This window comes from Haliaeetus albicilla, chromosome 17 (assembly GCF_947461875.1).
Source record: "Haliaeetus albicilla chromosome 17, bHalAlb1.1, whole genome shotgun sequence".
In the NCBI taxonomy this organism is placed as follows: Eukaryota; Metazoa; Chordata; class Aves; order Accipitriformes; family Accipitridae; genus Haliaeetus; species Haliaeetus albicilla.
This window is the reverse complement of record NC_091499.1, coordinates 29574616-29590294: the sequence shown is the minus strand read 5'-3', so window position 1 is coordinate 29590294 and position 15679 is coordinate 29574616. Positions and strand designations below refer to the sequence as shown.

The 15679-nt window shown below is 37.4% G+C and overlaps 1 protein-coding gene across 3 annotated transcripts in view; it reads right to left on the bottom strand.

Moving 5' to 3' along the window:
• Positions 1 to 10565: 10565 nt before the first annotated feature.
• Positions 10566 to 15679, bottom strand: part of RNF217 (ring finger protein 217) — a 60991-nt gene continuing 55877 nt past the window's right edge. For 2 of the 3 annotated variants that reach the window (XM_069805168.1, XM_069805166.1), the window contains 2 exons: positions 13316 to 13387; positions 10566 to 11123 (listed from right to left, as the gene is read on the bottom strand). In XM_069805168.1, coding sequence (XP_069661269.1) covers positions 11050 to 11123; positions 13316 to 13387 — 146 coding nt within the window. In that variant the 3' untranslated portion in view covers positions 10566 to 11049. The remainder of the gene's footprint in view (positions 11124 to 13315; positions 13388 to 15679) is intronic. The other variant, XM_069805167.1, reaches the window with a different exon arrangement.

The following is a 15679-nucleotide window of genomic DNA, read 5'->3' as shown; positions in this document are numbered from 1 at the left end:
CACGCCTACTTCATTTTGTTTGAGGCTGTTAGTAAGGAATTTCAACAAAGATTTCTAGAAATTCATATTAACTATATAAACAAGTTGACTTGCTGACCTGCCAAATAAACACTGTGGTTGGTAAGGCAAGCCTCCTTCATAAAAGCCATGTCGACTTTTCCAAAGCATGACAGCTTCACCCACATGGCTGCTAATTCTAAGTCTGTTCTCATTAGCCGGTATTTTGTGTATCCTACATTCCAACACACTGGTGTCTCTTTTTGCTGCTGAAGCCAAACTACTGAGCAAACGCATGAAAAATTCAAGCATTCATTCAAAATTTTTGGAATGTTTATTTGTTTTAATTATTAATGGTTAAATGTAATTTCGTATAAGCAGGCACAAATGCATTAATGATTTAAGGAAAACACCTACCTTTTTTTCCCCTATAATCACTATCTCAAGCACTTGCAAAAGCACATCAGTCATCTGAAGGGAAGCATCTGAAAATTAGTTACATATCTATAATCTCTGTAGAGCACGTTAGTCCTATTTACTTAGAGAAATACCACGTTTGTAAACAAAGTCTGCTTTTCTGCCTTTTGTCACAGTGCAAGTGAGAAGTTAGCCTTTAACTTCAGTTTCAGGTCTAGGGATATCGATTTCTTTGGCCTCCTGACCATCCTTCCACTGCTGCAGACTGCATGCTAGAATTCCAGCAGATAAGGAACCTCTGGTATGATGCCCTTGACATTTGGTTGCAAATCTTGACTGTTTTGGAGGGGGCTGGGGAGAGGGCTGAAAAGCGTGTCCTTGACCAGAGGCACCTAGCACAGCCCTCAAGATTTTTGCTGTGCATTTCACCGCACTGAACTGGTTTTCAGCTTTATTTCCTACAGAAACAAACTGCAGGCGAGTGCACTACCTTGTCTGCCTGTGCATGAATGTGCAAATGCCATTTCATGATCAGGCATAGTGTTTAAAAATCCCCAACCCATCAGACAAAACATTCCATCAATACTGTCAGTTCACAAAGCGTGAAAACTGAACAGTTCCTTTCCGCAAAAAGAGGCACCTGGTTCGATTAATGGATTACACATTTCAAGTTCACAGCTACAGACTGCTTTCTCTAAAAACCTGTCTTTGAAAGAGACAGAGCTTTAGCAAGTAGTCCTACACGGGAAAATCAGATTCCAGTGTATCTTCTCCTCATCTTGTATTGGGTTATTTTAAGCTAACATTTTTACATTTCATGAAAAGGTAAAATTTTGTATTAAGATGCTTTTAAAGATGAAAGCAGTAGCCCAGAGATGACAGCACATAGCAGCGAGTATTCTACATAAAAATATTCATCATAGCAAACTGGCTTTTTACCTCTGGTTTCATTTTCAGTGTTAAAGCAGTTAAAGACTGAAGTGACTGAAATACAGTGTTTGTGAACACAAAGATTCTGAAGTTTAACTCATTCAGTGAGATGTTTTTAGAATTATGTAAGAACCGTAAAAAAGATTATAGATTTAAGCAAGACTCCCTGGAGCTGCTGGTCAACTATCATTCATGCATACAATCGTTTAAAGAAAAAAAGAGTTAAAACATTCAGACAAGTTTTATTTTTCTTTTTCAAAACTTTATTAGGTAGACATTGCTAGATGACATCGTAAAACCCCTTGTGTGCAAGTGAACGAAATCTACAATATATGTCTTCCCACAATTCATTAAATCCACAATCCCCCCCTATTTCTGAATATTGATTCTGAGACAGGTGGAGTGCATTCGAATGCTGCTTCACATTCTTCCATTTCCTCATGGGGAAGCACTTTTTCAGTTTGTTGGTAACAGGGGCTTGGGACATCAGTGTAAGTGAAAGGAATGCCTTTAAAGGAAACGAAGTACCGTAAGTTTTGACTTACGAACTTCACTCTGAATACGGACACCGGATTCATCGCAGAGTCTTTTAAATTAAACTGCCTACCACGAATGTGATTGTATTTAGCAAAGTGAAGCAGTACAGAGACATACCTACTACTGAATACTAGTGAGGTAACATTTTGAAAATAAAACTGTTAAAAAATTCACTTACTTTCAAAAGGTCCTGTCCAGCAGGACAAACATTGGCAGAACACCTTCCCTTGTATCCATGCACGTACATGTGCATATACAACCTGGGTCTACTATAGCTTTTTAAAGAACAGTATTTTAGTTTAGTTATACATTCATCAGGACAAGTTTAAAAATCAGACATTACTATGGTAGATTCAACACAAGACTTCAGTGAACCATCTCTAGACCTCCTAAATTAAAAGGCACTCTGAAGAGGGTAGCAAGAAATAATCCTTACAAGACATTAACATTAACTACAGCAGCCCCAAAGGTAGCACACTCAACAGTGATTATTGGTCTACATTTAAAATACCAACTTGAAGATGGGTTATTTGTGAAATATTGCCCAAGACTACCAAATATTTGTCAAGTTATTACAGCATGAAGACCACTGTTGCAATACTATGCAACAAAAAAATATAGTTGTCAGCTAAATGCAAGAGAAAGATAATGGAAAAACCTTATCAGCATTTTAGTTGTGTGTCTGCTGGTTGTAAGAGAGAAGAATTTAATTTAAGGAAATAACTTTTTAAAATAAACAGTAACTCCTAAGATTAAAGGAGTATTTTGATACATGGTGCCTCCTATTCAATGGATTATAGAATGACTTAGTTAATGCCTAAAAATTGGAGCCAATACTGAAATAGAAGTTATTAAGATATCTGTAAGAGTGATAATTCCCTTATAATTTTATTGCAGTATGGCTCTAAATCAAATTCCCTATCACCAAAACCTTCAGATATGCAAGCTGAATCCTGATAAAACACTCATGTGTGATGCTTCATGAAGAAATAACACTGCAAGTGAGCCCTATTACCAATTAAGAACTCCAGGGAAAAAAAAAAAAGCAAGCCTCTCCTACAGTTCTGAAAAACTCACAAATTTCAGAAGAAAAGCTTCCAAGAGATACTCTTCTCATCTTCATTTCTCCCTCTTTTCCTTTTTTCCTTCCTTCACAAATTCTTAGTGGAGGAAAATGAACATAGTAAAACCACTTTATGATCATGAATCTGCAATAAATAGACCTTCTAAGCATCACTTTTCTTCATACCTCTCCATTATTAACTCAATTTCCTTCCAATAATTACTTTTTTTATAACGTCAGTATTTTTAAAAGATAATTTCTACTAGAAGTTCATAAAATTCAAGATAATTTTAGAAAAGTAGCTTATTCTTGGCACCTGACTTCCAATAGATGGACAAAAATGGGAGCAGTGATAGTAAGAAAAAACAGGTCCTTTAGAAAATGTAGATCATGAAAGGTAAAATTCCACTGTCTTCTGGAAAAGGAAGTAATCCCAGAAGAAGAAACAAACCCTATAGTATTCATTTTTGAAGCTATCTGAAGATAGCAAAACAAATACTGCTTTTTCAAATCACACCTCCCACCATACAACGAAGGGCTGGGCAGAGATCCCAGAGCTGCTCCACCAAGCTTATCTGATGGTTTAGTCCATTAAGATACCCACCCCAGAGGAATTCCCAACTTATATTAACAGGATATGTTAGTTCAAGTCGGATACCACTGAAATGCTGTTAAACTGCTCCAAGTCCCAACCTAGCTACGGTGCACCCCTGCACGCCACACTCCTCAGTGCTTCCATCTTTAAATCAGTGCAGAACAGGGCTCGGAGGAGCCCTGGAGTTTGAAGGTACACATACCACAGGTTGTGGTCTACCCTAACTTCAGCTGAACTCTCCAAAAAGTTGCATTTCTTTAAGCGGTTGAAAACGCCTAGCTGGTTATGCTGGAAGACCAAACTCATTCTGACAACAATGGAAGATGCATTTCTGCAGAAGTCTGAAGGGAGATGGGAGAGGGGGGTGAACAGCAAGTTAAAAACCTCAGAAATGAGATCATCAGAATTAAAACAGGCACACCAGATTACTTTTATAATTCATAAAAAGATAACTTCTTCACTAACATTATATTTTTCAACCTTCTGAGCAAACCAGTATTGGTTACTTTGGCTTAACATGTCTGTCTGTAGGAGTCCACGGAACAGAAATTCCCATATTGCTCTACGGAGGGGAACAAACACGCTTCATTTGTTTCAAGCAATAAGGCACTTACACATTTAAAATTCCTCATTAAACAAAACACACTGAATACTGGAATTCAAGCATTGATGACGTGGGTATTGCCTACCTCCAGTTTTTGTAACTTCTTAGTCATCAAATAAATAGACTACAGAAAGTTCTAATCACTGATGCATCTAGTTCGTATATAGCCCAAACATGGAGTTAGAAATTGCTTTCTTAATGAATCCACAGTGTTTTGGCCAGCACTCTAGTTGTAGCAGAAGCCTGTACACTAAAAAGGATGTGATCTATCATGTCACTGTCCTCACCTCCCGCCATTCAAATTAACCGTATTTTAAAGGGAATTCTTCTCCTTAAAATATAAAAAAGAAAAAAGATGTGGGCGGGGGAAGAATTGTCATGGAATTAAGAAAAAGTTCAGCTTGGACAACCTCCTCAGGGATCATGTTTTCTTTTTGTCAGCACCTATTATTCTCACCTCTACCACAGTCACAAGAATTAACAAATACCTTAAAAAGTTATTTGGACTCAGATGGCTAGTTACATAACAAAGACGACTGTGCTGTTTAATTACATTTTAAAAAAATGCAAGATTAAAAGCCCTGAAGAAAACAGATTTCAGCATTTTGCATTTAAGTAATTTAAATACATCAGAATTACTCTTTTGCTGGTATAGCTCAGCAAAGCATTACTAAAACAACTTATGAGATCACATTTTCAAGGTCCAATTTCATCTTCAGCCATTTTCACAAATCAGTTTCAAATTATGGAATTTGGAAGGAAAAGGAGAGCATTAGAAATAAAGTGTATAACAAATGAAAATACGGTAAACTTTTTATTATGAGATGGTAAACACAGTGAAATGTAAATCTACCCCGTCCTTGCAACTTCTGGACACGAAGCAGCAGAATGTAAATTGATATGAAGAACTCTTAAGAGCGCATTTTGTATGCAAAAAGATACTCCATGACTAAAGACTGAATCCATCTGCTTACTCAGAGCTTGCATAAGGCATGAAAATGTTTCTTGACTGCATCAGCACTTTTACAGGACAGGTTTAAAATATCTGAACAGCTTGTTTGGATTCTGTAAGTAGATTTTCCTTCTAAAAATGAGGTAAATGTGGCATCATATTAGTAACATCATGTTCAGTGACAGCAGGTTAAAATTTCAACAATACTGTTTTCAGTCAGACAAGTTTTCAACAAGATGAACACAGAATGGGGTTAGCATGCAACTGTGTTTAAGCAGGTATGTGCAAAATCCATGTTTATGCTAAAAATATCAAATATTTTTACACTAGAAATTTCTCCTTTTCTGACTTTGATCCATCCAAACCACTTCAGATTAATTTTCCAAGTTTTGATAAGTCAAATAAGCTCCAAAAAGGTTTTCTTTTGCACAATATCCATTTTTTAATAAACTAATTGCTATTATAACTACTCTTTTTTTAACAGAAACAAACAGCTGGAATTATGCTTAGAAATTTATGTATTTATTTTTTTACTAGGGAGTAAGTAATGAAAACTTATTACACATTTTTACCTTTGAAATCAGAGCATGCACTCTAAGATCAGTTTTTTGTTTCCCTACCTTATGGTATTTCACTGTCAGGCTACGAGGAGCATCAGTGATTAATTGCCTAATATGAGCACTCCATTCTTTACTGGAGAGAGAATGTATAGATCCTCAGCGCTTATGCACAGAAAGATAAGGAAGAATCAGCCAGGAAGCTACAGTCCTGTGTGACTGCAACAAGCTGCATCTGTTAGTTTTATTAAGAAAAAAAGTTTGGGGGTGTTGTGTTATAGCTTGAGCAGCACTTAAGTGAAAACGCTGCTAGTCTTGCAGTTGAACCAAGGCTCTGCTGGTTTTTCATATAACGGTAGCAAGACAAGCACGACAAATAGATCAGCAACGTAACTTTGAAAATGTTATGTGCCCTCTTTTTCAAGTTTATGTGTTAAGTCCGAAAAATATTGAACAGGTGTAATGCCAATTCTTACACTGTGCTAATATCTGTTACACTGAAGAAAGCAGAATTTTAAGATATGTTATTTAACATTGTCTGTGGATGTTGTTTCTAACTTCATTAGTGACTCAAAGCACTAAGAAGGTATCTATTATATGAAAAGCTAGTATTCCTTCCCCTGACAATTTGCTTTAGTAAGAATCTCGTTTGGAAAATCTTCCCTACTCCCTGCCCTCTCCTGCACTTAAACAGCACTACTATCACCCTGCAAGTGAGAGGACCAGCTCCATAGTAGTTTGCAGTTCTTCAGAAGTGAACGAGATTTTCAAGTTGCCGCACAACAGCTATCAACACGCTTCCAGATATTTTTATCGAAATATTTGCAACCAAATTCCATACTGGCTTAAAAATGGGTATGACTTCTCTGATTTAATGGGGCTATGACTCATGCCAGGAACAGAGCTGCAACCCACTGCAACTATAAGGCTGCAAAATTAGAAGAAACTAAGAAATTATCTCTCTAATAGTTTCCTCAGGTAGGATTCTTTCCATGAGCAAAATCAGAGATCTAATATAGATTATAAAAGTAACAGTAATCCATGGTTCTTATCCACAACTTGGACCTACACGATTATCATACCAAGAATTATGAACGAGGCAAGGTTTGCTCAAGAAACAAAACACCACAACTCAATTTAAAAAAACCCTCAAGCGTCCGCATGGCAAACTATTTGGCCATTGAATATTAAACAGTTTCTCAGACCTAAGGGGCAAGAGAAACCATTCAATCACTGGAGAATTTGTATCCTCTGACAGAATTACTGCCCTACCTACACATCATTTAACATCTCACAAGCTATGGCAGTCTCTGGAAGAGCAGAAAGCCCCTTGGCTAGAAAGAATACCTGACAGTGATCCAAAACGCCTTCTAGTTGAATTGGCAATAGTCCCTGCAAATTAGTATTTTTAATAAAGTAAAACTTCATGTTGATCAAACTTTCAGAACCAATAAATAGATGTAAATTAAAAAACCCCTAACATACTAGGAACGTTACAAAGTCAGCATTAGTAACATCAAAACCAAACACAAAATCCGCTCTTACTTACGCATTTGCACTACTCCAAAGGAAGATAACAGATCACTCAAAGTGCACTGTATTTTAATTTGAAATATATGAATATGCTATTTATTACAGAGGTGGTGAGAACTGAAAACTAATAGACTCTTTCGTACAGAACTAAAACTGATGGGTCAGCTACAGCACAAGGCTACTCAGAATTGCACTTCTGCTTCTCGCTTGTGCTCCTGCTCAGCTTCTTGTTCTCGCTGGCTAATAGGTTGACACAAGGAAAAGCACAATTATTTTCCAGCCACAAGCTCCTGGATAAGCTCTGTGAATACACCTAACCATGCTCCGAGATGCCGCAGCAGTCAGAACGATCCTGCCACTGACACGCTTGAGCGGCCCTGAAACTTGACCCAACTGATGAAATACAACGAATTACTCTTAGTGGAGAAAGGGAACACAGTCCGGCGCTGCCGGGAGGGTTCCAGCTCCGACCACTCGCCTGCAGGGAGGCGGGGAAATCCATTTCCAGGCAAGCTTGAAAGAGAAGGCTAGCGTAGAATTGATTTAAGCATTTCCTAGTCTGAATACAGCAACAGCTTCACGCAAGGATAAATAATCTTCAATATTAAATATAGTGAAAGCGAACCCGATGATCAGTGATGATCAGCGATGATCAGCATACAGTAGCATGAAATCTGCCTTAGCAGGTTAATTCAGCTGCCTGATGAAGTTTTCTGCTAATGAAGATGGAGCAGAACACTCTGACAGTTTCTTTAGAGCACAGTTACAAAAAACGAAACACATTTACATAATAAAAGAAAAACACCCTTGAATTTCCTTACAACAAAGTTAATTCCATTTCTTTCAAACTGATAAATTAATGCTTGTAAAATGAATGATGACTTCGATGCATATAAGATTTCCCGCGATACGAGCTGTTTAAAAGCTAACATTTTATTGAATGAAGTTTTGTATTAAACTACTTGTCATATTTCAGTCGGTTATGTTGATGAAAAATTGTATTTATGTACTATTCAAGTGGGAATACTTTTATATGGATGGAAAAAGACTTCCATATCCCTATTCTGCTTGGCTCTTGATTATTTTTTCCTGTTCTATAGAAAAGCAAAAGCAAATATTATTGTCATTCCTATTTTTTTTTCTACAGAGAAAGCAAAATTAGACCCTCTCATCTTTACAAGGTCAAAGTTGCCTCATTTTGCTATGTGTAGAAAACGAAGAACCATTTCCATTTGATTTATTCTGTTCCAATAAAATGAAAATGGCCTAGATGAAATGATAATGTAGGAGTTCAGTTGTGTGTTCCTTTCCTCCACCCACAACGACATGCTTTCTGAATATAAATAAGTGCAGATCTATTATCTTCCCTTTTATGCTCTTTATTGTAGCATCTTAATTTCAGATCTTACTGAACTCCCATCAGAAACTGAAAATGGCAAACATGGCAGAGTGAAAACAGCTATAAAGACTGTAAGAATATCTTACATATTTATAAGGGACCAGGAAAAGAAAGGAAATTAATCCACTGTATAGTTAATTACAGTTAATCTCAAGTACTAAAATATTCTCAAGTGGAATAGTTTGACACCATATTACAGACTGCATTGCAACCCCAAATCTCTCTCTCTCTCTCTGAGGTCTGAAGGTTTTTCTAAATAATACAAAAATATCTTCATTATTTGACATTTAAAGAAAGGAATATAAATCCCTGAGTAAGCCAAAGACAACTAATATGTATAGCCTCAGAAAACACACTCAAAAACAAGACTGATTTTAAGGCAGCTTCCAACCTCAGACAGAACACAAATAGAAAACTGATGTGTCACAGAAGAAGAAATCTAATTAACGGGTGGTTTTGCACTGACAATAGGCTTTGAACTTTACTTCTAAATGTCATTGCTTCCCTGCTTAATTTGCAAATCTTAGAAAGGTACTATGTCTACCGTTAGGACAACAGGGTCGACGTGCCCTTAAATTTAAATGGAAATATTAAGTACTTGTTGTCTAGTATGGTGTGCTTGTACACACTGTTGCAACAAGAAAAAAACCCCAAGAAAACAAAATCAGAAGCTGACAGAAAAGAAGCTTACTAGCCAACTATGGTAAGCTGGTATTTGTGTTTCCAGGTAAACAAAATTAATCAGTTTCTTCCACTGAGCTTTGAAGTCAAAGTGAGTATCTTACAACAGTATTATGTTGGTGGGACAGAATACTATTTACTTAAAAATTACAACTAGATTCAGATTTAATAACAATTTTCAATGAAAGCGGAGGAAAGTACATCCTCTCAAATGATATGCTATTTGTGGGCCTAAATTTTGAAGTCTGTAGACTCTTTAGGACATTGCCCATCTCCCTGCTTCCCCCTCTCCCTATATATATATATATATATATATGTATCTTCAAACACAAGCACTGAAAAAAAAAAAAGTACCTTCACAGTACAAATCCAATCTTCTTTAAGATCAGCTTGTATTTTTAAAATATAAAGTAGATATTTCTCTTACTCAGTTCGTTTCTTTATTGTTCAGTGTTCTGCTTGCACAAATTGATTTTATTCTTTTTTTCTTTTAAGTTATATTTGTATGATAAATTTGGATTATAACTAAAAATGAAAAAATTCTCAGTAGCCATTTCCTAATGCTGAATTACAATGCTCTTGTGGCGACGCGCTGAGAAAGAGGTCTGGTAGCAAACAGTGGTACTCTGAAGTTAGGAAAGAAGAGCAAGGATAGCTATTCTCTTCAGATCTGTAACACGCCAGGAAGAGAAACACTGGAAGCAGAGAGTAAGAATGAAACGGTCTCTAAGAATTCATGATCCCTCCCTTTACCCCAAATTCACAGATTTTCCTCATGAGACATCAGTGGATGCTCTAAGTAGCCTACTTACACAAACAAAACGTGCTATTTAGGTTATAACATTTCATGAAGTCAATCTTCACACAACTACTGTGTAGCACGTGTATTATATGCCAGGTCAGAACAGAAAAGCAGGTTTCCACCTTCCCTGCAAACACGCTTCAGGGATATCTTGGGGCAGAACAGGCCACTGATGCTTCTTGTTATCTAAACCCTTCACATTTTTTTCTGTACCGGGAGAGTTTCAAAATGCTGTCCTCTTCTAACAAATCTGTCACACACCCCCCAATCAATATCAATAGACTGTGATAAATTAAATACTGAAGTGAAACCAATCAGGGTATTTGCAAGTATGACGGAGCTTCAATACCAAGGATATTTCCCTCCGAGGCACTGCAGTTTGGCGGTGGCAATCTACGCTCTCGCCCGCTAGCAGGAGGACTCGGAAGATGACCAGCTGTCGTGCTCCGGCATGTGACGGGGTTTCGGTATGCTGAACAGAATGCTGTGTGATGGAAGTTATTTACAGAAGTAGTTTTTAATACCAAAAGTAGTATGCTCAGTATACAGTAAGAGTCCAAACACTTCTAAGCATTTCCCCCTTAAAGGCCAACACTGAAGTTAAAACGGAGCACATGTTAGCAGTTAAATGCTTTCTTCACAGGCCAAATCGGTAGTAGAGTTGTGGCTACAATACAGACTTCGATTGTCTAGTTCAGAAACAGACTCGAAAAAACCCCTCCAAAACAATAATTAAAAAAACCAAAACCCCAAACATTGAAAAAGCAGCAGTCAGGGGGCCCGTCTTGTTCAGAGTGCACCAGAGCAAAGAGGCTTTCTGGTCTGCAGTAGTGTTTTCGGCTGAGGGAAGATGGCAGGAGATCCCCTGTTCTTCTTCCAGGGCGGTGGCTTTGATGCTGTTACCAGCACTGTATTGCTCTGTTGCACAAAGCGCGTATAGCCCTTGCAGGACCAGCTCAGTTCAGGTGAGTAAGGTCCATCCTTACCAGGGCATACCTGTCCGTGACCTTTTCCTCTGCTTTTTACAAAGGCAATAGATAGGAAACACAAATAAACCTGCCAAAAGAAGAAAATAAGAAGAAAACCACAATTAAATGCAATTCTTTGTGTGGGCGCCGTGTTCTTTCAATGTACGTAGAGTATTCAGATGCAGCTTTCCATGTCTCAAGAGAATTTAGACAAGGTGTTTGGACAAGCAGAAAAAAAATATTAGCCTGTAACAGTCTCTTCGGTAACGTGTTAAGCTACACTTTCTGTTTACTTTACAACTAATTCCCACTAACCCTACTCCCGTCTCTGTCAAATTAATTCCTGAACCGTGCTGTTTTGTATAAGGTACAAGCTTAAAACTTTTAAAAGCACTTTGGCAATCCCTAGATCTAAATCAAAGGCTAATTTAACTAAACTGGTTTTCAACCAGTTTCACATGCAATAGAGGCAGCATGTTATAGCTTTACTTTTTTTTTTTTTTTTAAATAATATTTATTTTTACAAACATCCTCATCTATTGTGAAGTAATACCAAATGTTTATTCTTGCCTGGGAAGGGAACTATTGATTCTTAAAAGTCTTTTGAGAGAAAGGAAGCTGTAAAAGGAAAAGTAAATAAATAAATCAGATTTATTCAAGTGAAAAATAGTTTGTCTTAAGAGGTACTCTTTCAAACCCAAATGAGAAGCATCTCCCCCTTTCTCTTGCCACCAGCTGACAGAAATGGTGAAAGATTTCCTTTTCAGACACCACTACAGTAACAACATATAAAAAAGACTGTTGCAGTCACCAGGGTCCTTGCTTTGCTCAATAGCCTTGTAAATGGTGTAAAATGGTATTCAGCTATGATACCGAGATTACTTTAACAGTTGTGTTGGCAGTAAATATTGGTATAATTACCTCAACCCCAAAACTTTCCTATCAATACTTAATGTTTTTGGAACTGCTTATACTGCTCTTCTTGATCGTACCTTATCCGGCCATACCTTGGATGGGACTTCAGTGGCATACTGGGTATTACTGCAATTACTGCTGTTGTATTACTGCAAAACCCTCTTAATTTTTAATATAGGGAAAGAATGGGTTTTTTCCCAGCATAGATTATACCAGATTGCTGAGCAAAATAAGCTTTACTGGCACTGAGAAGTCTTTATTGCCTATATTTTTGGCATAAAAATGCCACTAAAAAGAATAAATATTTAAGATAGATATATCTACATATATAGATATCTATCTTCAGTGAATCCAACTCAGAATATTGACACAGGAAAAAGATACTTATTCTTAGCCTAAATACTGAAATTAATAGCAATATTCCTTATTTGGCCAGATGTAGTCTAGAAAAGCTGTCATGGTATTTTGGTTATATACAATCTTATTAATGTAACTATCCTGGTATATTTTGGCTTTATTGTATCAAAATAAAGGTGCCACATTTCAACACGCCTCAGGACTGGGCCTACGCTGCAAATTTTAAATGGAGTAAGTAGTTTGGTGACGAGTTGTGAAGCAGCATTATCCTCGATTGACGTATTACTGCCAACATAAATAGTGGATATGCACTTAGATGAGCAAAATTACACATTTATCATTATGGCTTATTTCATTTCTGCGGGAGAATTCAGTTAAGCCAGGCAAAGAGCAGAGTTGCTAGAATAACTACATCCACATTAATACAACCACGTTAACAGAGCTTTGATACTGTACCGAACTCGTCACAGTACCGTTTTTTGTGATGGAATCCAATCTGGCAGCCTATGCACTGAATCAGATTTTGAGATTGACTCATCCCAATTTGCTGCTTTGTTGTTGCTGTTGTTGCACCTTCAAGCTGGAGAGCTCTTGGGACTATGCCTAGTGCCCCAAAAATCTTGTCATGCACATGGCCATGATCTTAGAATTGTGATCCACTGGGGGGGTGATTAAAGGGAGGGTCCAAGTCAGCCAGGCCCCAAGACTACGTTTAAATGACTCTGGCCTTTTTACTAGTTTAACTATACTAGTTAAAGATTTTGGTTCAGAAAACCAAATAATTGGGGGAAAAAAACCCGATAAAGCTAATAGGCACAAAATGCAAGTAAGAAAAAAAAAAATCCTAAAGGCAATTTTTTTCTAAAAAAAGTCATGTGCTTTATACTAAAACAATATCTATGAAATCCGTACTTTGTGTCCATCTCTTTGAGATGAAAATACTGAGATGTCATACAGAAAGTCACTGCAAAATCAGAATCAAGACTCACTCACATACGTAACTCTTACCTATTACAACAGCTATGGCTCCCAGTGCCAGTCCCAGAACCAGTATTAGGGGTGTAATGAGTAGTTTTCCAGCTGAAATGCAAAATTCATTATACAGTTCAAAGTAGGCACTTTATTTTTCCCTTTCCAACCATCCATAAATATTTCGATATTGGCCTCCCAAAGGCTGGTTCATTTTTTTAATGCTTTACTAGGATTCATATTTGTAAATCCATCCTATAAATCCAGCTAGGAGCTATCGGCACTCAGCCAGCTCACTGCACACATTTCTCGCTGCCCTCTTCACCCACCACAACTCTCCAAGCACAGCTCATTTTGTATATTAACAGTTAGCTTGCATTGACTTCTGTTTCCGTTCCGAAATCCCTCAGGCATCGACGGGAACGTGATAGCTATGAAGCTACTATCATTGGGCTCCCCCAGAATCCTACTGTACAGCGACCAGCCTGGAAAGATGCCGAGCAAACCAGCATCTTTGAGAGTTTAGGTTAGCTCAAGGCGATGAGACCATCACCTCTAAATATGCTGCCGCTTGCTTTAAAAGGCTACGGTGAAGTCCTCGTGTACAGTTGTGATTTAGGTCTAAATCAAACCACAGCCAACTCTATTTGGGATAAACATTGAAAAGGATATGTTGCTGCTCTTAGATGAGTAAGGCAGCAAGGTCGTGCGGCACACCGGCTAGAGCGTAAGAACAAACAAACATGCTCATATTCTTTTTTTCTGTTGAGTTCATGAGCTGTAGAAACGCACAGAGGGAAGGCAGGGTTCCTTCTGAAACACCTAAGCTGAAACCAAACTTTGAAACCAAATTATCTTTCTTGCATTGCATGCTTTCGACTGAACGGCAGAATCTCCCCAGCTGTGCTGGCTGAGTGGTTGGACCAAAGATGTCACTTGTCCCAGCTGTTTGAAAACACAGCAGGGCAGGCATTTTTACCGATACAGCAGCAGTCTGACCAGGGATTTGAAATTAAGCAATTCTCTAAGTTAAGCATGTGTTTGAAAGATCACCTCTAGAAAGGGAGGAAAAGTGAGTTTGTTACCTCCCTCTTCCCTGCCCTTCCCTCTCAAGTCACTTGGATCTGATTTCAGTAAATGGATTACTTCATGCAATAATGATGTAAGCCTCTCCATAACCTGAGCCACTAATTTGGGCAGTCTGAAGGAAAAATGAGATATTTTGGAAATCTTTACACCAGTTAGATGAATTGGTCCTTTTCATGCTCTGTTTTGATAGCTTTTAAATTTCATAGGAGTGTTGTGGGTGCAAAACATTAATTCCTAGAAGAAAAAAATTGGCAAATATTATTGTTATTACTCTAGTTGCTAGGCATCCTAATGGTAGACCTTCTTGGGACTCCACTGTGCTGCATTCTACACACACAGAAGTTGTGAAATAAATTACTCAAGTGTAGACAGGAGAAGGAATGTGGAGTGATGGGAAACCTCAAGAAAACTCAAAAAAATGAACGATTAAAAACATTTAAAAATATTACCAGAGCCTTTAACAATTTCAAAGCAAAGCTTATAAGATTGTTTTAAGGTATGAACTCTCTTTATTAATAACCGTGTAATTAGAGTGTTAGAAAATTATGACATTTGGTACTAAAATTATTAAAAACTTAAACCACTGAACTGGGACTAAGTACACAGAAACAGAGTCTGCAGAAAAGGCTAAGCTAGCTTCTGACTAGAGTAATTTCTTTGCAGACACAAAGAATGGTTCCTAAGCTAATTCAGTTTAAGAACTTGTTTACTTACATTTGACAAACTAACTCAGAGCTGAAATAAAGCATGAGTGTCTTTTTTTTTTCTGCCTGTGAATATGAAGTTATGAGTATTGTGTAGTTCCAAGAACTTATAGGATAAAATGACCTTTCATTGTCATGGGACAGTATCTTCTTCTGGTTATCAATGCATTCTTTCTAAAGGTTAAACTTTAAAAACAAAACAGAAAACCTTTTCTCCATATATATCTACCACATTTAAATTCTTTATCTTTCTTTACTTTTGTGAACTAAAATTAAGGAACAAGTTAACATGAGGTGAGCAAGACTTGCACAAGTTACCATCAGTAAGAGCACAAATCAGCAATCACTGCAAAGCAGCAGATATATACCTTTTACCCCATTTTTATCAGCATTGACTGCAACAAGTATAAAATGCCCCATTTTATACATCTGAATTGAACATTACTTTATATCCAATTCCAGTCCTATACACATCGTTTTGTCATAGTGTGAAGGATTATGAGGCTCTTAACCATAGAATTGTGACACACCAAGAAATGCTGCTGAGACTGAGGACGTTTACTGCAGGCACTAAACTTCCAAAGATCCACTGCCCTATGTCCGTCAGCTC